The sequence below is a fragment of the Protopterus annectens genome, chromosome 6.part0, assembly GCF_019279795.1.
Source record: "Protopterus annectens isolate FY-2018-M chromosome 6.part0, PAN1.0, whole genome shotgun sequence".
NCBI lineage: Eukaryota > Metazoa > Chordata > Ceratodontiformes > Protopteridae > Protopterus > Protopterus annectens.
The window spans coordinates 1,809,973,270-1,810,000,677 of NC_056737.1; the positions used below are offsets into that span (position 1 = coordinate 1,809,973,270).

The window sequence follows — 27,408 nt, forward strand, 5'->3', positions numbered from 1 at the left end:
TGGTAGATCTCAAATCATTCACTCGAGCATGTGCAATGACGGAGGTATAGCGGTTTGCACAGTTTAGCTCTAACTGGCACTTCAGGGAAAGCATTTGTAAATGGGTTACATTTTTTCTTGTGTATGAGGCTATGCAGACAGCAGCAAATCAAATTTAGGTTATTACATTCAGCCTACTTGAGTTTGCTACTACCTGGTGGCTCCAAGACTTTTTTGGCTCCCCTTGAAGCTGTAAACTTCCTTAAAACAAGAGCATTGGAGATGATGGGCAGTTGTGTGGAAGTAATAACTGCCAACACCACAAATGAGATTCTGCAGCCTTTGTCATTGTGTAATGCCAGGGGATACTTCTCCATTTTTGAAAAACAGTGACTTCATAAAAAAAGATAAAACCAGTACCTATAATTAACAGCAGGTGAGCACTATGTCACATGGATATACAGTTATTTGCTACCTTTTACATTTATTAACATTCAAATAAGCAGTCTTTTCTGGTATGGGCTGATAGGATGGCACTGGGCTAAATAAATTAGGATATTGGTGAGGTGATACTAATTTTCTGTATTCAAAGTTAACTGATTCCAGTGATCTTAGACCTCTCCCCCAGCCCAACAGTTCCCAATTTAGTTACAAGCCCCTCTTGCACAGCCCCTTGTAAATCCCAAGAAAGAGGACCTGCAGCCATGGATGTGCACTTTCCTTCTGTCTCTGTAGCCAGACTGGTGGAAATGGGCATTCTGAGATGGTGTAGAAATTGTCACATGTTACTGACAGCCATTTTATTCTTAAGCAGGCTGGCACAGTATGCAAGAGATGAAATTGCACTTTGTCTTTGGAATCAAAGCTCTCGCATGCAGACTGATCTAAACAGGTTGCCAGTAACAAACACACTATGCCTACTTTGGATCAGACACACAAATTCACATATGCTTAGACACTTAAATGCAATCTACCCAGACCTCAAAGGACTCCCAGACACACTACAAATACAACACTCCCCAGGACACATGTTACCTCACCTCAAATTGTATCACCCTCAAAGCCCTTAAGGCAGACTACCATACAACCCAATATACTGGTCATTAAAGACTATTGTGAGACACACTGATGCCTTATTTGCTTGGCTGAGCAAGGAGACAGTCGCACTTAATTGTCTATCAGGGGCAAGGATTCACCAGTTCACATACAAACTCAGGACCTTGAACCACAAGTACCAGTATAACAGTCCATGGAAGCATTAATAACCTGAGATGTACCTCACTGGACTATGAAAAATGAGACATGATAAAGCTTTCAGATTGTGTCCCAGGCAGCTATGTGCCTAGTACTGAGCAACATTCTTCCTTCTCTAAGGCTAATACCACAATATGAACAACAGATGATTGATATTAATAGTTGGCTTAGTTACAAGTGTCATTTTAAGGAAGTCCAATATTTGTCACTTGAGAGGACATGCTTGACAGACTATGCTGCTTTGCCAAGGATGGTCTGTACCTATCCCCACTAGGCTTTTGAATGTTGGCCAAAACATTATCCACATAGTGCCTTTTTAGGCAATGGCGTCCTGAAAAAACTACCAACATAGTAGGTTTGGCATAACAGTTAAAGGTTTCATCTCACAGATGCAAAGTATGAGGTTTGATTCTGTTTTTGCATTATTGGCTAGGCTCAAAATGGCCCTTCGGGGTAGTTAGCCTTTTCAACCTATAGTAAATTCTACTCAAGATAAACTAAAGTTAGTTTAAAGTTAAACTCCTGCTCAATGCAAGTCTCATCAAGAAGCTCCACTACCTTGAAGTGCTTCCCACCCTAGTGTGTGGTAATGAGACATGGTTTATAGGCACGGAATGAACCTTGGCAGTACAAGGCTGTAATGCCTTACACACATTTACACCTGCTACCATGCAAAAAGGGACAAGAGTTATCTATCTGCATAAAAAGTGCAGACCTCAAGATTGGTCAAACAATCACGCACTTGATCTACTCCATGTACAGCTAACCTTAGGCAAAGCCCCGTACCATGTCCTTGCTAGATATAGGACCCTTTCATTTACCCAGGATAACCATAGCATGTACTTGAATGTACTAGAATCACTCACCATTCAGCTTAATATCATATTCATGGGTGATTTCAACTATTCCACCATAAACTGAGATGCATACACAGCCACTAACCTGCAGGCTCAAAGATTCCTGGATTTTGCCAATGCAAACACCCTGGAACAGCTGGTCTGTACACCTACTAGGGGTGCAAATATCCTGGATGTGGTGCTCACAAATATGAGAATGTTCCAGTGTTATGTCCTCACTGGTCAGATCAGATCACAAAGTGGTTGCCCTTAAAATAAATTTTAAGCCCAAACTCCTAGAAAATCCTTGAACCATTAAGAACTTTTCCTACGATAACTTTCTATTAAGTGATGGTGTAGTTAAATTCCAAGCACCCCCCCCCCCCCCAGACTCGGAGAACACCATGGCATATGCAGAAGTGTTTACAGAAGCAGTGCACAAGCATGTAAATAATTGAATAGAAACATCAGTACCAAACCAAAATAAATTTAGGACAAACTCCAATACAAGCCCCCTTGGTTAAAGCCCATTGTAAATGAGTTGTTCAGCAAAAAGAAAATCCTGTCCAAAGACCGGAAGGGCTATGCCCGAAAGGCAAAAAACTCCATCAATCTTAACAAGCAACTCTGGACTAATCAAGTCCACCAAAGACAGCTTTTAGGCATAAATAGCCTCCCAGGCTAAGGATAGCCATAAGGCATTTTTCAGTTAACTGAAGCTTCAGTAGAGCAGTGGAGAATGGCAAAACCGTGCATACTGCCTATCTCGACCTATTAATACCACACTCTGGTATTGTAGACATACTCACAAATTTAGGCATAAATCCCTGTGTCATGCAATGGATAGTCAAATGTCTCACAGATAGGACAAATGAAGTTAGGGTGGGGAAATCCACCTCCACCAAGAAGCCTGCTACTGGTGGAGTCCCACCAAGCTCTGTTCTGGGACTGCTCTTGTTTGGAATATGACTACTCTGAAGTCAAGGCAAACATAGAGGCCCTTTGGCTGACCAAATCCATTGAATCCCCTAAAGATGTAGATATCCTTCAAGAGGGTCTGACATAGATAACTGGTGCCAACGCTATGGCCTAAAACTCAGTTCAAAGAAATGCATAATTATATCCTTTGGAAAGACTACCACCCCTGCAAAGTACAACATTAACACTCCACTCAATAGACCCAGCGGTAAGGGACTTGGGAGCTTGGGTTGACAGTAACCTGAACTTTGACTACCACGGTGGTGAAAAAAAATCCTTCTGTGTAGCACATCTTATAACTAAAGGCATAGTATCCAGATCTAAAGAGATCATAGTTCCACCATACTTGGCCCTTATTTGACTAATAGGGTACAGTGCATACTTTAGGATGTACTTGACGAGGCATTTGCAACAGTTGGAATGGTCACAGAGGTTCCTCCGTAAAAGAATACAAGGTGTAAATAACATGTTCTCTGTGGACAGCCTCAAAGCCCTGTACCTGTACTCAGTCTGACAACTGAGGATGATCTGTGCCTAACCTACAAGGCAGTCTCCACTCCAGCCCTGATTTATCTGCTTCACATTCAGAAAACAAACAGCACTATAATTACTCCATCTAAAGATCTAAACATCACCTGTGACATAAACAAACATGTTGGAGGGACAGATGTGTGTCTCAGAAACTACCCTTTCTCTGGAACAGACACCACATTCACGTGAAGCAGAACTCTTCCCTAAGCCTGTTTAAACACAATATTGACCAATGGATGGGAAATCGAAAGTTCTCCCTTGTGTGGACTGGGGCAGCACCGGTATATACCTGTAGTCCTTAGGAAAATTGGGTTGTGAATGTCTAGGCTTAAAAGGCAATAGGGCTATTAGCCTAGTATCTTCCTATGACCTTATGAATCAGCTGAATGCAGCACTGCAAAACAAAAGCCCAGTATCGGGGAAAAAATTAAAGATAATGACTTGGAATTTTATAGGTTTATTTCAGTATGTAAAGGTCTACAATGCAACTGGTGCTACATGAAACCCACCTATGGGAGATAGAACATCAACCCCCTGATAAAAGCTAGATTTAACAAAGTGGCATTTCCTATCGACAGAGGCCAGAGAAGCTGGGGTCTAGGTCTGATAATAGCAAGAAGAAAGTCCTATTCAGTCAACAGCTGTCTGTGTTCTCTGACACAAAGGTTAATCTGATCTACCCTACACTGCCCATATCTGTGACTCCTAGGTTTTTGAAGTAATTTGCTGGAGACTTGCACTCCTCAGTCAATTGCTGACATCTGCTTTTGCTTTTTAAATGTTTAATGAAAGTACATAATGTTCTTTATTACAGTTCTAAAGTCTGATTTGGAGAACCACGGTGGGAGGTGTAGAGATGTCAAAATACATTTATTGTTTTGGTATGTCCCTCTGAGGGTCACACATCTCCCCACCTGTCAATTAGTTCAGCACCCCCTATGAATTCACTACATCTCTGTGGAGCAACACTGTTTACCAAGCCATGTTAAGGGACTTTCAGCAACTTTGTCAGATCATTCCTCTTTGGTTTGATTTGGAGGACACAAGAACCCAGCAGCCATAAAAGCACTGGAGGATTTGCATTAAGAAAGCCAGCATTTAACCAACAGTGTAAGCCTGTGCTCTGGACAGAGCTAAAGAATGAGATGGTAGATGAACTACTTGTAGAGGACTGGGATCATATTAAGTTGGGATTATTTTGTGTTATGAGAACTTATAAAAACAAAGGAGTGGAAAAAGGAGGGCAGATGTTGAGGAAACTGGAGGATGAATTGAAACAAGTGAAAGTTGGTAGGAACCAAGTGATAGAAAATGATGAGAATATGAGAAGAAAAGGATGTTAGTGGAACTGCTTGATGCTAAATGGCAGATCAGAAAGGAAGGTATAAGGGTCAGATATCAAGAACTCCCTAGTGTACCAGAAAGCGATGGCAATGAATTTAAGGTGGCAGACAGCTGATCAAACTATTCAAGCATTAGTAAATAATATAACAAGACAAAGAAAAAAAACACAAAGCAGAAATACTGGAAGTATTTAGGACCTGCTAGTATTACTATATTAATATAGATACTCACCCTTCCAGTCAGGATAAAAGTAGAGATTTTAGATGAGCTGAACTTACTGTCAGTACAAGATGGTGTGTTCATATTAATAATGCAACTTTGGGATGACATAACATTATAAGTCAGCAACCTACAACAATTTGGAGATATTTCTGGTTATAAATTAAACATTGGGAAAATAAGGACATTAGCAATTAATTGTGCCTCACCAATGCATTATAAATGTTATTGCTCACAAATGTGGAGAGAGATTGTCTAGAGGATTCTAGATGGAAATGCTGCAACTGGGGTTTGACCAGAATATCTGCTCCTTTATGCTTCCACCATGGTTGTATGTATTTCAAACTTCCCTGGGGTGGCATAGCCCAAATGGCTTTCAGTTATCAAAAATGTATTGGATTTTTCTGTGGGATGGATCTAAGCCAATGATGTAATGTCAGAAGTTAATTCTAAAGATTTAGGTGGATTGGGGGGGGGGGTTGGATCTATGCAGATACATTACTTATTGCAGTAAGGGATGTTTCTGCAACAAGTGGGGCCATATCAAGCAGCTTGGAAAAGGTGTTGGTAAATGAAATGTTAATGAAGCTGGAGTCCCTGAAGCTTTATAGGACCAACTATTGGGAGAAGCATGTGTCTTTAGATGAAGCAGAAGGTGTATTGAGGACACTTTGGAAAATGGGCAAGATTGCCCCCTAAAAATGAAATATTTGGCACCTGTTGGGTGTGTTGGAGTTAGCAGGGCTGCAGCATTTGCATTTAGAATCTAGAGGAAAAAGAAAACAAAAAATACTGGGAACAAACCCAGCAAGGGGCAAGAGTGCCTCACTTGGCAAGAAATATGGAAGAAATACAAGGTAAACCAAAGTGCTAAAATATGGCATGCAGCCAGAAAGTTAAATGTGTTCCCATAGGATTAGGAGATCCAATCACTATTAATAAATATAGTCAGAGAGACTAAAAGTGAACAAAGAGCCCTTAAAGGCGCTATTGGCCAGAAGTTCTAAACCCATTAGATAAGAAGGATACACAAGCAATACATGGAGTGTCTGTTGGGAATGAGAATCAGGAAATCAAGTCGCGGAGAGGATATTGGAAGATCTGTAGCCACACCGGGCATTCCAATAACAATCACCTGGAAATGCATCCACAACTATTGTTTTACACTGCAGGTTGAAGCATATGTTTACTAATTTAAATAATTGCTAGATATGGGAGGGGGTGTGCTAGAAAAACTTGGTACTATATCTTCTAGGACTGTTATAATCTCCCGGACTTAAAAAGGGAGTTGCAGGAGTTGGGATCACTTCTTTCTGAAATCTCTGCAAAACTAACCCTTTAGATGTTCTTATTGGGTGTAGGACTCTTAACACTGCTTAAACCAGACTGATGTGTTATTGATGTTTGTGATAATTACTGTGGCTATAAAGCAATTACTTAGAAATGGAAAACCTTCACCACTCCCACATTATAATGAATTAAGGAAATGGCATCAGAGAGGGAGGAAGTTGGACTAAGTAGTACACAGTTAAGTCACCATAATACAAAATGAGGACCCATGCTCAGGTGTTATAGCATTTGTAGCATAACCAACAGCATAGGGCTGAAGTATCTTGGATCCCCTGAGAGAACAAAGAAGGGTAAATTATGGAAAAATGTGAATGAATGTTTAATCAGTTAGCATGAAATGGTTTGTACCATTGATATTGAACTACACTGGTATATTTTCTTTTTACTTTATTTTTTGTTATGAAATTATGTTAATATAGACAATCCAGCTGTTCTATATCTCAGCAAGTTGTTTGGAAGAAATTAAAAAAACAATGCGCATCACTAATGTCTTCATTATTTGTACTGCAGAATTTCTGTGCCCTCAGCATCTGTGTTGGATCTCTGCACTGTCATAAACACATTGTTGCTCTTTTACATGAAATGGATTCCAGAACTGTATGCCGTATTTCCAGGCTGCCCTCACTACTGTTCACTGTACTAAGAATGTGATAATTTGGTCCGTGCTTTGACTGATTTCTGCATGTTTACTCAAGTAAAGCATGACTTGGCTAATTTTTTATTATTAGCTCTGTATTGCTACAGCTTGTATACTAGAAATTCACTTTGTGAAATCATAGACTTAACACCTAGTGCTGCACTCATTAATATTTTTAGAAAGTATTCCCTTCGGTCTTTCTTATAATTGCTCTCTTCATAGGCAGCTAATAAGAATGCAGTCCATGAGACCATCAAGGAGTCTATCCCCATTTCCCAGTTGTGCCATAACACTGCCTGGTTAACTGACTTGCTCAAGGTCACACAGCAGGTAAATAAAGGTTGAAGGAATCAAACCTAGTACCACAGGAAGCAGCTTGTTAACAACACATAGCTGTAGTCCTTTGCAGTAACTGATAGACGTGGGTAGATGCATTATGGGGTATCTAACCTATTTTCAATTCAGAGGAAGATAAGAGATTTGTTTTTGTATTAATACAAGATGTTAAACAGACATCCATGGAGGCACTCATGGCTCCATCATATTCCTGCTCATGCCTAGCATTTAAGAAATGCTGTTTGGCCAATTAACATCAGATAGTATGAATGCTTTATTAGCAATATTATTTTTGAAATGGTTCCCAGTTCTCTGTGATGGACTTCTTTGGGTCTGTATTTGGGCCACTAGTATTTAAGGTAAATATGACAAGGGAAAATGTTACCTTTCTGGATGGTCAACTGTATAAGAATGTGAGTAACAATACATGGAATACATTGCAAAGGATATCCGTTTCTTATGAGTCACAGCTGACTCCTAGAGTGACCCTGTGGGCAACCATTATCATCTGTGCAGTTTACTTACCAAAGTGGGAAACAGGAGGAGGTCACCAGGTCTTTCTTCTGTATCATGGAATGCATATATCCATTCATACCCACGGACATCATAGACAACCCAGTCCACCTACTATATGTCTTTGGAATGTGAGAGGATACGAACACCCAGTGAAAACCCACACAAACACAGGGAGGACATGCAGACTCTGTACAAGGAACCCTAACTGAGAAGTAAACCAGAATACCTTTTGCTGTGAGGAAACAAGAATACCTGTTGCATCATGGGTTGCACTGCTAGCCGTTACAGCACGGGTTGCTGTTAATTTGTTACATAGAAGGAACTTCTGTTCTCTATATAGAAAAAGACTGTTATTGGAGGACAGTTCATGAGAATTGTATGTGGATTTTTTGACTGACTGTTAATCTTGCCTATTGTGCTTTCAACAGGTGATTAAAGACCGGGCAGCATTTAAGAAAGAAACTAGCCTTATCTTAAAAAGGGAAGGAATTACCATACACATGTATTAAACTCATTTGAAACACAGCTGTAGCTAAAATTAATGCAGATTTGCAGTCTTAATGCAAACAGTCTGCATGTAATATATGTATTGTTTTACGTTTGTTAACTTATAATGCTTTGCTAGTCACGGTGGAATCTTGTACTAAAATTAAAAAGAAATATTTTCTTTGTAGGGGTGCCACAATGTCTTAGACGGCTAGTGTTTTTTGCAATCCTTGGTCCCCTAGTTCAGCTCACAGCTGAGGTGCCTTCTGTTTAAAGTCTGCATGCACCCCTTGCACACATGAGAGTTGTTACTGACTGATCTGGTTTCCTCTTGTATCCCAAATGCTTGCAATAGTCAAATTGGCAAGCCTTGAAATTGTCTTTTGGTGTGTGTATGTCTGTGTGTCTGTCCATTGATAGACTGACTCATCCATCCATCCTCAACCTCTTTTCCTATTTTTACATATGGGGTTGGGGTGTCACTTCAACAGTGACTATCATCTCGAGCCAAGGTTTACACCACTGAGTGGCTAGCCCTGCTGCGGTAGTTCATTTGTACCACTCACTCACACACACACTCACCTACGGCCAACTTAGAATGTCCAGTCCACCTACTGCATGCCTTTGGAATGTGGGAGGAATTCAGAGCATCCATAGGAAACCCATATGACCACTGGAAAGACGTGCAGACTCTGCACCGAAGGCATCCCAACAGAGAATCGAACCAGAGAACCTCTTGCTGTGAGGCAGACTGCTGCACCACTGCATTCCTCTCCTGCTATATTCTCTGCCTTACATCTACTAAGAAAGTGCAGTTGTGTAAAAGCTTGCCATAATGGTAGACATGTTTTTCTTCACTATTGCAATATTCTTTACAACAGGGATTCCCTGCCAAGGGCAGCTAGACATTCGGCCACTATACCAATCCTTTTGGTTGTAAAGGGTATGCCATACATCACACCTATGCGCCTTGTGCATGAAGTAGGGCATAAATGTGATGTCTGGAAGTACAGTCCTCAACTGAAAAGCCCCAGTAGGAATGACAGTCCAAGGATTTAAGTAGGTAGCAAGCACATCCAGAAGGAAAAAGGACCAGCGGGAGGAGGGAGGGAGTGAATACTGCAATAGTGAAGTGAAGGTCATCTACTGTTATGGTAAGATTTTACACAACTGTACTATGTCCTACCATATCACTCCTGCAGTATTCTTTACAACAGGGAGAGTGCAAAAGCTCAGGAAGAAGATTGGGAGCAGGAAGGGCCAGCAGAGCCCCCTAGGAAGCCATGGCGAATGGTCCTGGCAAAGCCAGTTCTGGCCCTAGAAAATACATTCAACTTGTATCGATTAGTAAAGGTATGCACAGAAGTCCAGGTTGCTGCCTCAAGAATAGAATTGGTATCCAAACCCTTGAAAAAGCACCAGAAGAAGCCACAGCCCTATTGGAATGAGCCTTAACAGAGGAAGGAAGGAAGACTCTTTCCATGAAAAGAATAGCAAAAAGAAATTGCTTTAAATATCCAAGAAGAAATGGTTTGCTTGGAAACAGACAAACCTAAAGACCTAGGATGAAAAAAAAAGCTGTTCAGATTTATGAAAAGCTTTAGTCTTGTCCGAATAATGTCCGAGTTGTCTATGCAAACAAACCCAAGGTGTGAAAAACCTTTTCACTAGCAGATTGCGGAGAAGGGGAAAAAGTGGGCAAGTGAATAGACTGATTAAGAGAACTCATTAACCACCTTGGGCATAAAAGAAGGATTAGTATGAAGGGACACCCTCACCTTATGGAAAACTAAGAGGAGGAACAGTCATAAGGGCTTGCAGCTCAGACACCCATCTGGCAGAAGTAAGGACCAAAAGAAGAACAGTCTTCATGAGCAATGCTGTAAGGAAGCTGTAGCAGTATGCTCAAGTGGAGCCTGAATCAATTTTTCTAAAACAAAATGTAGGTCCCAGGAAGGAGGGACAGGCTTCCTTGGAGGTCTAATGTGAAGGATGCCTTTAAGAAACCATTTGGCAAACCTAGAGGCTAAAGGGAGAGTCGAAGGCAAACAAGCTGAGATAGCTGATAGATGGGCCTTAACTCATTACATCAGATTTGAGTGACACCTCCACGTGCATCTGCAGTTCACTCCTCCTGATGCCTCAAATATTGCTTGTTTATATTTGCATCAATAATTCCAAAACCATGCTATGTACTAGATGTTAAAAGATTTCATCTTAAAGCTTACACAGTGGCAAAACTAATTGCATTAATATCTGACCTCTGTCTAGTGCAGGCAAATAGATATTAATTGCTGTTTTTATTATATTAATTTATATAGATATCATTTTCACATTTTTCTAAATATCTCAACAACCAAGTAACAGAATTCTTTAGCCTCATATGAAAGCTCTCAGCTAGATGAATAAAATGCTGCTTGACAGTATGTGTGCTAGTTGAGTGGTTGCTGAGATTTTGTAAGCTGTTTACAAAATATTACAAATGTAGTAGTTACTAGGTTTGCTGTCACTTACAAAATTCAGTTCAAGTCCTAGAACCTAAAGAATACTGCCACTATAAAAATAGTTTGTGCTAAAGAGTTTGTCATTTATACTTTCATAACCACTATGGTTCCATCGATATAAACATTTGTTTGAAATGTGAGGACATAATTTAATTCTGACAAAAGGTTTAGGCTCCACCCATTGGAAGTTGTAGTGCAATCTTGCTGAGCTCCATTGGAGTGAATGAGTTAACAGAAGAATATGCCAATCCAGCACTGAGCAGTTCACAAAAACGAGAGAGAACCAAAGGAACATCCACTATAAGTGTTTCGAGAAAGACACCAAACAGAAAATCTCGTCCATTTGGATAAGTAAGATTTCCTAGTAATGGGTTTCCTGATCTCCTGCAGGACCCAAAGCACGTCCTCAGAAAGAAAAGATGTCTGTAGGGTGTCAAAACCTTATGATCCACAATGTCTATTTAAGAGTGGACAGGTGGGAATGGATGAGAGATCCTTTGTTTTGTGTGAGTAGGTACACCCTTTGAAGTAACTTGTGATTATTGCCCATGGCAAGATGCAGATTAAGATGGAATCAATGCTGTCTGGGCCAAAAGGGAGTCACCAGCAAAATTTTGGGAGCATCGTGTTTTATCTTGAACAAGACTTTTGGAGTGAGAGGATGGGTCAGGAATGCATAAAGAAACATCTCCTTCCAAGCAAAAGAGATGGCTTCCACCTTCCTGGCCAGAGTGCTTGGGACTCTGGCACAAAATAGAGGAAGTTGTCTGTTCAGACGGGAGGCAAATAGATCTACTTGAGGAGTACCCCACTGGTGGACAATGTCCAAAAACAAAACCCTGTGAGGTATCCACTCATGGGATAGTGTTATGAACCTGCTCAGGGAATCTGCCACTATGTTCTGATCTGAGGGAATGTAAACTGCCTAAAGGATCACCTGATAATGGATAGCCTGCTCCCAAATCTGAAGAGCTAACCTGCATAGGAGATAAGGCCTTGCCCCCCCCCCCCCTTGCTTGCTGACATACCACATCACTGTGATATTGTCTATGAGAATTTTGAGGGGCCTTGGAAGAAAAAGAGAATTAAAAGGTTGTAGAACCAGCAGAAGAGCTTTCATCTCTTTCACATTGATGTGGTCTTTCTTTTATCAAAGCAGCCAAAGGTCTCATACCTTCATAGGGCTGAAGGAGGCCCCCATCCCACACCCAAGGCATCTGTGAAATGCTCTTGAGAGGGGATGGGAGATTGAAAGGGAAGCCCTGGATTGAAGGGAAACAGATGAATCCACCACTAAAGTTTCAGGACTATAAAACCTAAAGGATGAGAATGTTGAAGCCAAACTGACTAGAAACCACTGAAGCTTTCTTCTGTGGAGCTTGGCTAGAGGGGAGTATAGGAATGGTCGAAGCCATGTATCCCTGAACCCTCAGAAATTATATGGCTGTGACTGAAGCCAGAAGAAGAAGGGATTGAAACAAAGCAATGAAAGTTAAGGCCTTGTTAAGAGACAGGGTTGCCAGCATCAGAACAGTCTGGATCCTGCAACTCAGAAAAGCATGATCCTGAGAAGGAGTCAGGAATGACTTTTGGAAGTTTATGGTAAACCCCAGGCTTTGAAAGAGAGAAATGGTAAAGTGTAAATGCTGAAGTAAGATCTCTTGAGAGGAGGCCGGAATAAGCAGGTTGTCTGGGTAGGAAAATACCTGTATCCTCCTTAGCCTGCAGAAAGTAATCACAGGAGTGAGGCATTTGGTGAAGACTCTTGTGGCAGGAAAAGAGGCTGAAGAGCAAAGCCGAGGACTGAAAATGCCAGGAAGTAATAGAGAAACATAAACATTTCCTGAAAAGGGAATGAATACAAATGTGTAGATTAAGCATCCTTAGATACAGGGAAACTAGAAAAGTTCAAGGAAGCAGCAGAGGAAACAAGGTTTGAAGGGATAGCATCTGAAGGGAAGGGACCTTCAAAAAGGTGTTACGTAAGAATGATCCAGAGTAGGTCTCCAGATGCCTTCTTTCCTTATCCAGGAACATTCTGGAGTAAAATCCCTTCCCCCTCAGTGGAGTTGGAACTTGTATTGTTCCTTGAGCCAACAGGCCCTGAAGCACCTCTGGAAAAAAGGGCAGTTGCTCCTGAGGAGGCTGAGGAATGCCCAAAAATGGGGGGGCGGGGGGATGTCCAAACTGTCAATTGGTATGTATGTATACCTTTAAGAAGCTTTCTATGGGCTTGCACAAGTATATAAATACTGAGTACATGCAAGCCTGACTGACATTTTGTAGTAATATGTTGAGATGTAAGCATGCATGTCTGTGTAGTCTGTCAGTTAATTAGTTTATGTTTTGTACTGATGCTATCCATCCTGATGTGTTTGTGCAATAAGGCATATAAATGAACCCCGCCTCTGTTCATCTTCAATTGTATGCCAAGATGAGCAACACAAGCCAGAATAACCCTGGCAAATTATGGAAAGAACCCATGTGTCTTGTGTGACCTTTACCCAAATAGGAAGGGACATTGCAAGATGCAGAGAAAGAGAAATGTAACTGAGAAGAACAGGGAAATCAGATAGCACCTGGTTTGTCAGGAAAAGGAGGCTTCTAAGTAGACAGAGTTTGGGTAGCCTTAGCAGGGGGAGCCCTTCTCAACTTTTTTTACCTTTGGGGAGGGCAAGACTGTCTATGAATAAAGACAGGCTTATTAGGATAATTCCTCTGAAACTTGGGCATGGGGAAAGAAAAATATGCTTCATCTCCTGTTCGGGCTTGTGCTTTTCTTGCAGGGACTTAAATAACTCTTGCAGCAGCAGCACCAAACAAATGCTTATTATCCAGAGGAGCATCCATCAGTTTAGCCTTGATATCATCAATCAATGGCTGAAGTGGGAGTCAGGAATACCTCCTTAAAACAGATCCAAAATCAGCAGCCCTAGATGAAGCATCAGCTGCATCACAGCTGCATTGAATGAAATGGTGAACTACTTGGGTAAAGCAACAGCAGAGGCCTTCCCCTCAGAATCAGTGAGATCAGAAATAGCCAGACAGACTTGAGAGAGAGAAGACCCAAAACGTACCTTGTCATATGTGTCGGACAGCTAACGCCTCTAAATGCCAGTGTAGCAAAAGTATACACATTCTTACCCAGTCTCTCCAAGGTTCTTCTATCTTCATCAGATGGCAGCAATTTAGTGGAAGGCAGCAATTTGGAAGCCACAGACACCACAATGGGGTCAGCAGAGGGACACTTTTATAAAGAAGCTTGCTGTCCTCAGGCACTTATAAAACCTTTTTTTTTAGGTAGGCGAGGGTTGGAAGTCAGGAACCTAGGAACCAGTGGAAGAGGATTCCAGCAAGGCTGCAAGAACAGGAGGAACAGCAGAGGACCTAGGAGACTCCATCTGTAGAAACTCGTAGTACCTCTTTTAAAACATCAGACACCTGAACACAGTCCTGTTTGAAAAATTCCATCATTGTGGAAACAGTATCACCAAAAAAAATCTCCTCAAAAGGAGAGTCAGGATTGATGGACTTTTCTTCCTCAGAAACATAGTCAAGTGGTGAAGGAATCTGGGAGGAATAAGTCAGGGATTTTTCATCAGAATCAGCATCCTCCTCAGAAGAATCCTGCTAGCTGGGTATCTTAAGAGGGGTAGAACACCAGGGGGGAAACGGGAACCGAAACATCCTGTGGAGGTTTGAGAGCCATAAGGGCATTAAGAAGTCTTGAGTGAAGTTTTGCCATTCACTCGGAGGATCTTTTGGAGCAGGTGAAATACGTTTAGCTTTTTGCTTCTTTTTGAGTGGCACGTCAGTCTTAAAAAAAACATTTGGAGGCTGTGACTCGTGACAACACTCAATAATGGTAGTCAGAACCTCTTCCCTTACTAAAACTTGAACACCCCTAGGCACTTCTGCAATAACCAGCTGCATTTTCCCATGTACATCTGAGGCAGATGTTTGCAAAACCTCCATGGGTGTGAATGGCATTGGGTCTTTGCTGGCCTCCAAAGCAGTCGAGGCAGAGGAATTCAAGAAAGAGTGATGTCTGGTGGAGGCGGTACAGCCGAAGAATCAGATCAGACTTTCTTGGCCTTTTTCTTTGCAGATGGCTGTCCCTGTGGCTGGTAAGATCCTTCCATGGTATTCTTGGCCAAAAATTTAAGTTGTTGGTTCTCTAGGTAAATTGCGAGGCAAGAAAGCCAACTCTGCAACGTGTTAGGGATGAAGGACTGACGAATCTCGCAAGACGTATGGTTGTGGGAAGTTCCTAAACAGACAAACACTGCTTGTGATGATCTTTATGGGGAATCTGTCTCCCGCACTACTGGCATTTTCCGTTTCTGGATGACCTGAATCCCAACAACCAGAAACAAGGCAAATGAAAGATAATTAAAACCAAAAAATCCCCAACAGGGCACTTATCTGAAAGCAGTAGAAGCCAGCAGACAAACGAGCATTCAGACCAACAATCTTAGATGGTGTCCAGACTGGCAGCAAAGAAGTTCTGTAGATGGTACATCCAGATGTCACCTTTATGCCTAGGGAGCATATGTGTGATGTACGGCGTACCCTTTACAACCAAACGGCTTTGGTATACTGGTCTGATGTCGGGCTGTCCTTAGTAGGGGATCCCTATTGTAAAGAATACTGCAACAATGATATGGAAGGACATCTGGGACAGACTCCAGCTACCCTGAATTAGATAAAAGTGCAGGTATCAGAGAATGAGTGAAGGTCACCCCCTACTGTTTTTTATAAACTCTGTGGACTTAAATGTAGGTACTGCTTAATAAACTAGAAAAAATATTAAAGCATTTTGGTACTTCCTTGAGATATTTTACATTTGCGTTTTACATAACAGAAGACATGAAAATCTGCACATAACACCTGTTCTTTTAAAGCACTAGTATTGCAGAACAATAAGCATTGTAAAGAAATTAACACCTGCCCCCAAACCTCCTTTCATCTGACTCCTGGAAATCACCTGCACCCAGAAACTGGTAGTTTTGTGGTTCTGCATATGGTGCTGTACCTAGCCCAGATTCCACTGAATTTGTTCCTCCTTATATACTTGCTTTTCTTAAAACTATGTGAATCTTTTTCATTTTAATTTTTTGCTCAGCAGTCTCATTTTACAATCTCATTTCAAGCTTAATACTCTAAAAGAAATGCTACATTAGAAAATATAAAACCTAATTTCAGATTAGCAATTGCCTGTTATCTGACAGACCCCATATCAGTAAGGTCTATCTGCTCTAGACATAAAAATACCATATCTGCTGACTAACCCTCAGGGCTCTTTCCTGGGCCCCCTCTTCTTTGATGTATACTTCTGTGACATGAAAGCTGGTATCAAAGGACTACAGCTAACTAAGCAAACTGGGGCAATTATGAAATCCTATTTGGACACTCAGATTCCCCAACAAAGGTTGGGGCAAATGAATGCTTGGAGTCAGTCATGGACTTATCTGAAACATCAAGAAATGCAGCAGTGTTTTGTTTGGTAAATCCAACTTCATTGCCCCTTACCATGTAGATAACATTTCACTTAAATTTGACAGTTATCAGTGATTTTGGTACCTGTGTTAATAAAACTCTTCTTTGACATCACATCTCTTTGGTGGTTAGAAAGTCTTAACTTACACAACTTGTCCTTTGTAATTTCTTCAAAGACTGCATAAGTTATAGTCCCGATTTATTCCTCCGTTATTAAGGCCCATCATTGAATATATGCTCCCTTCAGCATATACCTTGCTGAGCACTTAAACCATCTTGAGAGACCTTAATGTTTCCTCACTAAATTGATTTCAGGTTTCAGTACCCTTAGCTACTCCAGTAGACTGAAAGCTCTGTTCTCCCTACAGTTAGGATTGCCAACTCTCAGGAATGTTTTTTTTTTTTTTTCCTGATGGTCAGGAAATCAGGGTCTCTGTCAGGAAATCTAGTTAGTCAGTACTTAAAGTATTTTGAATTGTTCTGAGAACTAACGTACTCCTGAAGTATGTTTCCTGGACTGTTTAGTGTTTTATCTGTATTTGGAATCTGTTCAAATGCAGTGTTAAAACAATCAGTGGTGTGCATTTTCACTTTACATCAAAGTCAAACATCAGCATTGCACACAGTAAGTGGCCATATTTGGTGGTGTGGCAGTATACATTTGAAAGGAATGCAGTTTTGGTACAGTGGCACAGTGAATAGTGATACCATCTCACAGTGCTTGTCCCCTTGTCTGAGTTTTTGGCTGTGGCTCCATCTTTGTGGTGACTCGATGTCCTTCTGTTGTCTGGGTTTTATTCAGTTGCCTGTAACCTGCAGTTCCTCAAAGACATGCCTTAAGTGAATTGATGATCTTCGAATTTGCATGTAGAAAGCATGCCATGTGTATTAGGTGCCTCTCTGTTTCTACCTTGTGATGTGTCTGTCTTGTCAGGGGTTGTGTGTGTGTGTGTGTGTGTGTGTGTGTGTGTGTGTGTGTGTGTGTGTGTGTGTGTGTGTGTGTGTGTGTGTGAGAGGAAAATAATACTGGTAAGTGCATACATAAATCTTTTGGGTAGTTAAAGGGATAATTGTATCACAGAGCAGATAGACCCTCAGAGCACATGGGGGTCAACATTCCTGGCTGTGTAAGTGCCTTAGTAGGGTCATCTGCCTTGGACCCCACCTAGGCTAAAACTGACCACACTCCAAGATGGGCACAGAGATCTTTCTAGTTTATGTGGGGGATGGGGTACTGTGGTTATTTTTTAAATTTTCCTTGCAGTGTAATTTCAGAGGTGTGCATAGAAGTTCACAATAGCTTGTGTTTGCTGTGGACAGTGTGGTAATGATTTCTTTAACTTTCCTCAAAAATCATGCTTTAGAGTCCACAGAAGGTCACTGTAGCTTGTGTATGGGCAGTGTACTGTGTAAGGGCAACAAGTTGGAATGAATTATTGTGAGTTTCTTTCACTTTCTTCACAATTGAAATAGGAAGTATATAAAGGTGGCTTTCTTTTGGGGATAGGGGAAAGGAGGCATGCTACATATATATAGCTGTAGGCAGTAGATGGAGATATGTTGCACTCTTATTTCACTTTCATCCTCATTTGATTTCAAGGAGTACACAGAAGGTAGCTTTCACTTGGATACACAGATGGTGTCTGTCTTTGGTTTGAGTTAAGTTTGAGGAGGCATGTTGTCTGACAGCAGCATCTGAAAATATGACCATTTGTCCTTTCACTCATCTCAATTTAGCACCAGATGGGTATACACAGTATATCATTTTAGGGAGGAAGGCAGTCATTCCAGCCATGATTTAAGTGCCCTCACAAACTTTTTCTTCTCAGTTTATGGGTGATTTCTACTTACTTTTTTGGTAAGCACTGTGTTGTCAGCCTTGACTATATAAACCTTTGGAGATAATAATTTGTTTCTTTCTTGAAAGAAAAAAAAATATAGTAAATTTATTTCCTTAATCATGATTTTTTGTTCAGACCATCACTGACTCAAAGGTTGTTGGGGTGGGGGCTATAAAGTGCACTTCAGAGCATTTAGGACTCCATAGCTTCTGGGAGCCTAGTGGCCCCGCATCTCCACCTTAATTACATTTTTTTCTACACAATTACAGCACAGTACAGTCTTGGCCATTTAGAATGTGTTGAAATGACGTAGGAAAATAATTGACAAGATAGTGTGAGAATGCAAAACAAAGGTACTCTGGATAGTATTCGAAGGCAAGGATAGGGGAAAAACAGGGGAACGTGGGTATGTGCCAGGGTGACAGTATACAGGGGAGTGCTGTGGAATGCATTGTTTAGGACCCATATCATTGAAGTTTGCTAACGCAGTCACTGTATATGGCATTTAAAATTATTGCTTCGAGGCATGGCTTGCTTAAAGGGGTGTGGCTCCCCTCAAGCAAGGGGTATATTTTCATTATGCAGAGATGTGGCTTATTTGTCAGGAAATGAAAAGATGCAGTCTACAACCCTTCATCTGGGCAGCACCAGTGGCAAAGTAAACATCTTGACTAGAGACTTACTTATACTACCATATCTGCTGACTAACCAGATGACATGATGAATAACTAACCCAGTGTATCCCATTTTCTGGAATACACTGCCTTCCATACCAGTTAGATTACTTCCACAGTGACCTTCAAAACCAGTCTAGAAGAGTGATCATAAATTTTCTCCTGGGGATATGTTGGGAAAATCTGCTTAATAGAGGGAATTTAGCCTCCCACCAGTCCTGGGTGGTGCGGCTGAGCTTCACAGCGGGTCCTTTGCTGTTATTTTAGTGAGAAACAGTCATTTTATTTCATAACTTTTTTCTCTTATTTTATAGATGTGCACTAACCCCTTCCTCTTTAAAAATGACACACATAATCTACGAAGTTTAACTATGCTTTTGTATAAATTTCCCACACTACAATAATAATTGGTTAATAAAAATGTTATTTGCTTTGTTTTTTCATACCTCATCCTCTCTGCCTCCATAGCTGCTGAATTAATTTTAAGATCTCGAATAAGTAATTTGTATCTCTTTAGCTGCAACAAACAATACTGGGACAAGCTTAAATTCAAACAATTAATTTTAGACTATATTACTAAGTCCAGTCCTGCATTGTTGCAGTGAACATTTTTTCCAAATTTTCCCTATTTATTCAACATGTAGTCTGTTTACCTTGTCACTTCTCCATAGCTACAAAGTCACATTTCCTTCCTAGCTCCTCTTCTGACACAAAAATGAAAGCATGTGCAGTGCCCCCACTTCAGTTTCCCTCACCCTTACTCTGTGTGTGTCTTGTTCTCTCACACTTAACACAGTGACTGAGAAGTTATGGATCTACGCAGTTGCCTTACCCCACTGCCAGCTCTAGAGTTACTTCTGATGTATTATTTTGCTTTCTGTAAAGAAAAAACATCTAGACTCTGCATTTAGAAAACAAGCAACAGTGGTTTTATTTGCCTTCATGTTACATGCTTTCCATTTAATTTAAAGCTAGAGGCATGTAATGTCACATGTGATCAGCTAGTTTAGATATAGTGATTTTTTTTTTTTAAGAAAGCTAGTTTACTGAATATTGAAGCCATACATGGAATTGAGGCACAATATATATACTTCCAACAGATAAAACTGGAAGGCCACATCCTTTAGGAAGTATAATTCATTGTTAAAGGGTAGATACATCATTCATGCATTTAACTGCACCATTTCATAAAGAGAGCTCTGATTTTGAAAGCTGGCTTTTTTTTCTTACAGAGGGTGCCCCACTGCTCCTCTTTGACTGAAAATCTCTCTGCCACAATATTGTACCAAAGGGGAGACTGACTTCCGGAAGCATGTCATCAGTTTAGGCTGCAGTGGATCTAAGGCACTAAGAGAGTATGTGGTTTACTTTATCTGGCTGGTATCACATATTGGTGAAAGCTTAATATTCAGCAATTCAGCATTGCCAGTTTATTAAGTTAACTTTTTTGTGTGTAAGAAGTGGAGTAGTAATTTTAGGATTTGGGTTGCTAACTTTGACATGCATTATGAAAACTGTTCACATTTAGTAGTCTGTATCAAAAGAACTACTTTTCAAAATTGTTTGATATAATTATAGAGTATCTGATAAGCACAGACATATTAAGCCTTTTCTAAAATGTGGTTGTCCAATGCATGCTTATTGAGAGTATCCCATTCTTGTAGCTTGAGTTTACAACATTTTGAGCATAATTCTGTTAAATATTCCATGTTTCAACTTTAAGCATCTTTCATAAAATGAATTAATGCTTCCAGAAAGTATTTCACTTTTTATAACTTTCCATGTATACCTTTTTTCTTTTTACAGGAGACATTCCTTGTTCCCAAAAAGCTGGTTGGATTTGATGTATTCTTACCAGATGGAGAGAAGGTTCTAGTAGATATGCAATCAACAGATACTGCAGAAAGGCTGCTTCAGGTAAACCTGTTCAGAAGCAATGAAAGCTTACATTTCTTGGTCTTTTTGGTTTAAGCATGTCTAACAATTTTAGAATTCATTAGTTCTTTAAAGTTTATTTATTTTATTTTACATTTGTTTACCGGGATAGTCTGACTGGACACAGGTCCATTTACAGCGGAGGCCCAGGGAGAAATGCTCCACAATTAGATTAACATCAACATGGTAATACAAACAATAATATAACAGTGATAACTGAGGTAAGTACAGACATAAAAAGTCTCATACAATCCTGTCTAAACAATAAAACAATACATCAGCAGTAAGTGAGTACATTTACAAAGATAATCTCATACATCAAAGCTTTAACATTGGATTAGTGACATAGGATAAAAGAATAAAAAAAATCATATGATTAGACATGACATATTATACAATTTCAAGTTGACAGTAAGATACCTAACTGAAACATATACAGTAGAAATAGTAGGAAGGAAGGTAGGTATATAAAGTGTGCTGAGATTGTGAGATTCATGTGATGCATGGGCATAGCCATATTCATAAGATGTGATTTGAGAGCATTTTTGAAATGTGTGTTGGTGGGGGCAGCGGTCAGAGAAGGGGGGAGGTTATTCCAGGATCTAGCTATGGCATGAGAAAAAAGAGCTTTCCCTGAGTTGTTAGCTTTAGAGATGCAGAGGAGGGATTTCTCAGTGGATCTGAGAGGACGATTGGTTCTGTATGGAGAAAGTAACTGGCTTAGTGCTGTTTTTTTCAGGATGTCTAGCAATATTAGAGGCAATGACTAGCTGGTGGTAATTAAGTAGCTGGGGACGTTCTAACCATTGTAGTTCCCTTAGAGATCGACAGTGATGGGTTCTGAAGGTGGAGTTGTTAGCAAACTTGGCAATTTTATTGTAGCATGATTTAAGTCTGGTGAGATCAAGTTTTCTGACTTTGGTAAGAATTGGCACGGCATACATTAGAGTGGAGAGAAGATGAGTTTGGGCTAGAGTGATCTGTGCCTGTTCTGAGAGGAATTGTTTATGCCTATATAGGGTTCCCATTTTTTTGTGGTCCTTTTTTATGGTTTGTGAGATATGGACATCGAAGCGTAGGTTATTGTAAATTTCTACACCGAAGAGTTTGGTATTGTCAGAGGGAGATATGATGGTACCATTTTTGGAAGAGATTGAAAAGGATAGGTGGGTAGGTATAGATTTGTTGGGGGTGAAAAGTAGCAATTTTTTCTTAATGGGGTTCTTATTTCTTGTTCAAGAATTTGCTTACATAGTGAAAAAGTACACATCCGTGAGGTTGGCACACCTTTGGCATATTACTTTGGACATTTAGATGGCCAAGTCAGTGTAGGCAGATAAACTGCAACATTTTTTTCTGGTCTTGTCACACAGCCTTCTAAGATTTGACAATATCTGCTGTTAGTTTTCACAAACCATGCATAAATTTGCCATAATGCAGAGCTTAGATAGACTTGCAGCTGTACTTTTGTTGTTTACTGTGAAATGATACAAAGAGCTAGACATGATTCAGAAACACTGGGGTTTGTTGGACTGTCATCTTTATTTCAACATGTGCGTGTCGAATTGTTCATTAGATATTCCACATCAAGTATAGAGTTCTTCATGTGACCAAAATAAAGGCATGCATTATGCTCCATGCAAATATTTTAAATTTAATTATGTTTAAAATCCACATTCTCCCAAGACTGGTGCAGTTTTCTGTAGTTCTGCTAAATCTATCAGACTGTCTGAACTTGACTACTTGCTCCATTCTTGTCATTTTGCTTCAGAATGTTCCTTTGTATGCTTCACTGTCGGTTGTACATATTCTTCCCTTCTTGGCTTGTCAGTCACTTTGTTTTTTCCTATTCACGATTGAATCTCTTCTTGAAGCCTCCTCTCTTTTCATCTTTCTATATTCTGAACATTGGAAAGCATAGTTTCAGATTTTCCCTGCTGAATATTTACCTTTTTCTGAGATTTTATCTAAAATGAGTTTTTTTCCAGTGGGAGTAGAATGAAATTCCTATGGCACAGAAAATGTATTATGATTTGTTACAGTGAGATGTGGCTAAATCTGCAGCTATTCCCTGTGTTCCCTGCTTTTGGAGAATATTTTCCTCAGTGCGTCTAGCTTACTGGTAGTCAATGTACTTACCCCTAGGAAGTCTGACAGGTTATGCAGAGCACCTCAGACTCGTATTTGTTTTCTAATATGAATGTAGAACCAGCAGTGATGTCTTTTTCTAAAACTGCTGCTGCTGCTGTTAAATTACTGCTGCTTGCACCATTCCTTCAGAGAGCAGTGTAAAAAGCATTGGATTAGTTGGAGAAGAAAATGTATTCCTTGAGCACCTTAGCATTCAGCATTTTAAATTGACATGCTCGTACGCTAAAGTTTTCACTTTTACAGTTTGGGAAGATGCAGGAGGTAACTTTCCTTCTACTGAGGAAAAAAATCTAAGAAAGCCTGTGTAACAGTTGCTTTTCAAGTTGCTAAGTGCATTTAAAAGTGTGTTGATGATGATTATTCTTCCTCCAGAGCTGGTGCTTCTGTATCAGTATTGAGAATATTAACTTGACTTCATACTCAAAACCTTCCTAGAGATGGAAAGATTGAAATGTTAAATTGTTCCTTCTATAAGAAAATTCTGTTTGGCCCTTCAGCAGCTGATGTGCTAAAGAAGTGTAATGAAGGGTAAACATTGATGCAAGGAATTACTCAGATTTTTTTCAACCCTCCTTTTTTCATAACTAGTAAAAAAAATTCTCTTCCTCCCCAGCCCTTGTTTTCATTAAGTATTTTAAACATCAAGGAGCCAATTACTATTTTTAAAGCAATGGCAAACAGACTTAAAAAGTCAAGGACAAGTCTGTAAGTCCCACTCTGGCAACCTCTTCATTTTTCTGAGGCTCTAACTTCCTTTTGTGGCATTAAATTGTTTTATACAGATTGGTGTTAAATGTACTCCAGAAGGGATACACTTGGCAATGGGAATCCCTTTGACCCTATTTTCCATGGGATTTCTCCTTGCCCTGTGAAAAAAGTTTCTCTCGCTTTCACTTTCCTACCATTTGGCACCAGATGTTGGCACAAGGAGTGATGGAACTGGTGCCTCACTGAAACTTGGCCAAAGCCTTTTATTCAAGGACTTTTCTGGTACCAAAAAGGGAAAGATCCTTGAGGCTGGTACTGTTTTTCCTTTCTAAGTTTTTTGTTAAGATTCCGAAGTTTAAAATTGTTATCTGTTCAGTCCCTTGTACCTCTATCCCCCTGTAAAGTTAGATTTATAGGATACCTACCATTGCATTCCCACTGGTGAACGGTTCAAGCATTTTTTAAGATTTGCTGTGTTCCCTGTGTTACCTTTGGACTTTCCACTGCACCAAGAGTATTCACAAACTGTCTCACTCTAGTCGTTACTTATTGCAGGCTTCAATGCATGAATGTCTTTCCATATCTCAAAATCCAAACTCTACTCCAACCCTGTCCTACCACCAGACCACTATGCTCCAGCAGCAAAAATCAATTGCAGGTAACTAAAACCAGGAACTCTGCTGGAGAAGCTCGCTTCCCCAACTCCATAGCAAAATTATGGAATACTCTTCCTCACAGTATAACATCTGTCTCATCATGCACTAACTTCAAAGCTGCTCTAAAATATCATCTAAAAGAGCACTGGACATGTCCCTGTAACTAACCTCTCTAACATCTCTACCCCAGCCTCTCTAATCCCTTTCTTCCACCCCTCTAACTACCTCAGATTGCAGCCAAATACATTGCTTGTAAACCTTATATCTCAGCTGTAATCTTAGCCACTGTATTCAAGGGTAATGTCTACTAGCTCAGGTATTAAAATACTTGCTAGTCTTAATGGCACCAGTGATATAAGTGTTGTACCATTTAACTAAATACTTAATTTCATTTTGAACTATAACTGTTTACTACTATTGTTAAACAAAACCTACCTATACTTCTTGTAACTTGTAATTAATTGTTTTTAGTTGTTGTTTTTATTGTGGAGCTTTTCTCCCCGGGCCTCCGCTGAAAATGGACCTGTGTCCAGTCAGATTTTCCCGGTCAACAAATGTAAATAAATAATATCTGGATGATTGTCTTAGTTTTGCAGACTTTTTTTTTTCATCTGTCAAGAGTCTTTAGCTGCTGTTTAGAATCTTCTGTTCAGTCTGGGTTTCCAAGTCAGCTTTCAGAAATCTTCTCTTTTCCCTTCTCACAGAACTGTATTCCTGGGATGTCTGTTAGATGCTGCCATGGGAAGAATCCCTCCTCCAAACAAAGCAGAAATGTTTCAGCAGTTCTTAGCTGACTTCTCCCAGCAAAGTGTCATAAATGAGGGAATTTGTCAGGATTTTGGAGTACATGACACTAGTGAGTCTCATGCTACCCTGGCCAGACTCCACATGAGAAAAATACAGAGATACTTAAGTCTGGATTCAGCATCTACACCTTTGTTCGTTCAGATCCCAGTTCTGAGGTTTGCAAAGAGAGAGTGAGACTCTGTGATGGGTAGACCAGATCTCTTGCACTCTAGGTCTCCTATTCTCCCTTCTGACCTCCCACCCCACGTCACTACAGATGTATCAAACTTTGTGTGGGATGCAGTTTCAAAATTGATAAAAGTGCAAGTTCTATGGAACCATCAAGACAGACAAGCATATAAATGTCTCCATTTTCTCACTAGTTTACACAGACAATACCACAGTGATGCAGTTCATAAACAGTGTAGTACCAGATTGTGCCCTCTTCGAAGAGTTGCTGCGATACCAGGGAGATAGTAACTCTGCTCAGTTTATCTCTTTAGACTTCATATAGCACATCAGAGCAAAAGATTACAAACAACAAGGTAAGGAGGACCAGGACAGACAGATGAATGGAAACTTTATTTTAGGGTCTTCCAAGAATTGATGTAAATGTGGGAAACACCTAACGTAGATCTGGCTGCCTCCTCTTAGAACAGACAACTAAAAAAAATTCTACTCCAGGGCACCTTGTAAACAGGCCTGGAAGACAGATGCCGTCTCATTTCCATGTAATGGGAATGCTCCTGTATGGCTTTCCACTGATATCCAGGATTCTTTTAAAGGACTCTCCTGTCATTGTGTTGGTGGTCCCATTTTGACCCAGGCAATAGTGGATATCCTTGTTGCAGTATTCTTTACATATGGGAGATCCTCCGCCCAAGTGACCCAATGTCCGGCCAGCATACAACACCTTTTAGCTACTGCAGGTACATGGGACATCACACGTATGGCCTGGCAAACATCAGCCATAAAAAATGTCTGCATGTACAATCCTCAGAACTTTTCTACCACCATTTGGAATGCTTGACTCGTATGTCGGTCTGCTGCCTGATTCCATTGGTTGCTGACAGCTTTCAGGTAAGTGCCTTGTTGGGAATTTTTCATTGCTACTGCCTTCTTTATTTAGTTCATGTCATCCAGGAAGGGCAAGTGTAGGTGTGGAAGACAAATTCCACATAAGGATAGCCACAATCTTTGTCTAGGCCTGAATCATGACCATTGTTCTTGCTCCATTTGTCAGGCTTTTGTCCCAAAGACATTGCGAAGTCGACTTTTGGCTTTGAATATTTTGCTTAGATAATTGACAACTAAAAAAATTAGCTAAGGATGTTATGGAGGGTTCTGTGGGTCCTTCAGCTGAGCCATTGTTGAAGAGGAAGGTCAGTAAGCATAGGCCTGAATCCTCTTCTGCTGCGCTTCTGTCCGCCGATGTATCCCTTGAGTTTAGTGAAGACCCGGGGTTATGTTTGGAGGTTGGGTCTAGTTCTTCGGCAGATACCACCTCAGAAGCTGTTAAAAAATCTGACTTAGGCATGTCCTAGGAGGTAGCGCAGATGTCCCTTTCAGATGGACAAGAGGAACCATGGCTTATAGTGCTAGAAGGGTCCAGGGACATACCTCTTATTCCAGCTAGGGAACAGATCCCGGTGTCGATCATTGAAGCCAGGCATATGTTGGGTTCTTCTACTGATCGTCATGCAGAAATGCACATTAAGAAAAAAAAAAAAAAAAAATTCTCTGGTCCCTACTTCTCCACAGACTAACTGGGATACATTCTCTCAGGGATTGATTAAGGCTTTGATGACTTATAAGCCTTCCACTGCTGTTTCTGTTCCCTCTTTTACTTCTGTTAGGAGGGTTAGGGAACAAGAGTTCTCTGATGATGACTCTTTATCTGATGAGGATTCCTTGACTCACTTTACACAAATTACATCCCCTTTAGAATATGTTTCCCCAGAGGAGGAATCCAATTGTGCAGATTCTCAGGTGGAAGAGATTTCTTTTGGGGGGACCATTAGCAAAATGAGAAAACTGTTTAAATGGGACTGCTCTTAGGTCTCTGAGGTGTAAAAGTATGACCTTTTACAAATGGAATCTCCTTCTTCTACTGTGCTACCTGTTTTGCTAGCATTTTTGAGTGCTTTCTCCTCTGCTTCTGAGACCCCAGATTCACAGGCTCATGTTC

General features: G+C 40.4%; 1 protein-coding gene across 1 annotated transcript in view; it reads left to right on the top strand.

The window, feature by feature from the left end:
* SNX31 (sorting nexin 31) overlaps window positions 1-27,408 on the top strand; it is a 553,376-nt gene that overhangs the window by 35,130 nt on the left and 490,838 nt on the right. Inside the window, exons 2-3 of the mRNA XM_044073704.1 lie at window positions 9,684-9,819; window positions 20,791-20,901. Coding sequence (XP_043929639.1) covers window positions 9,684-9,819; window positions 20,791-20,901 — 247 coding nt within the window. The remainder of the gene's footprint in view (window positions 1-9,683; window positions 9,820-20,790; window positions 20,902-27,408) is intronic.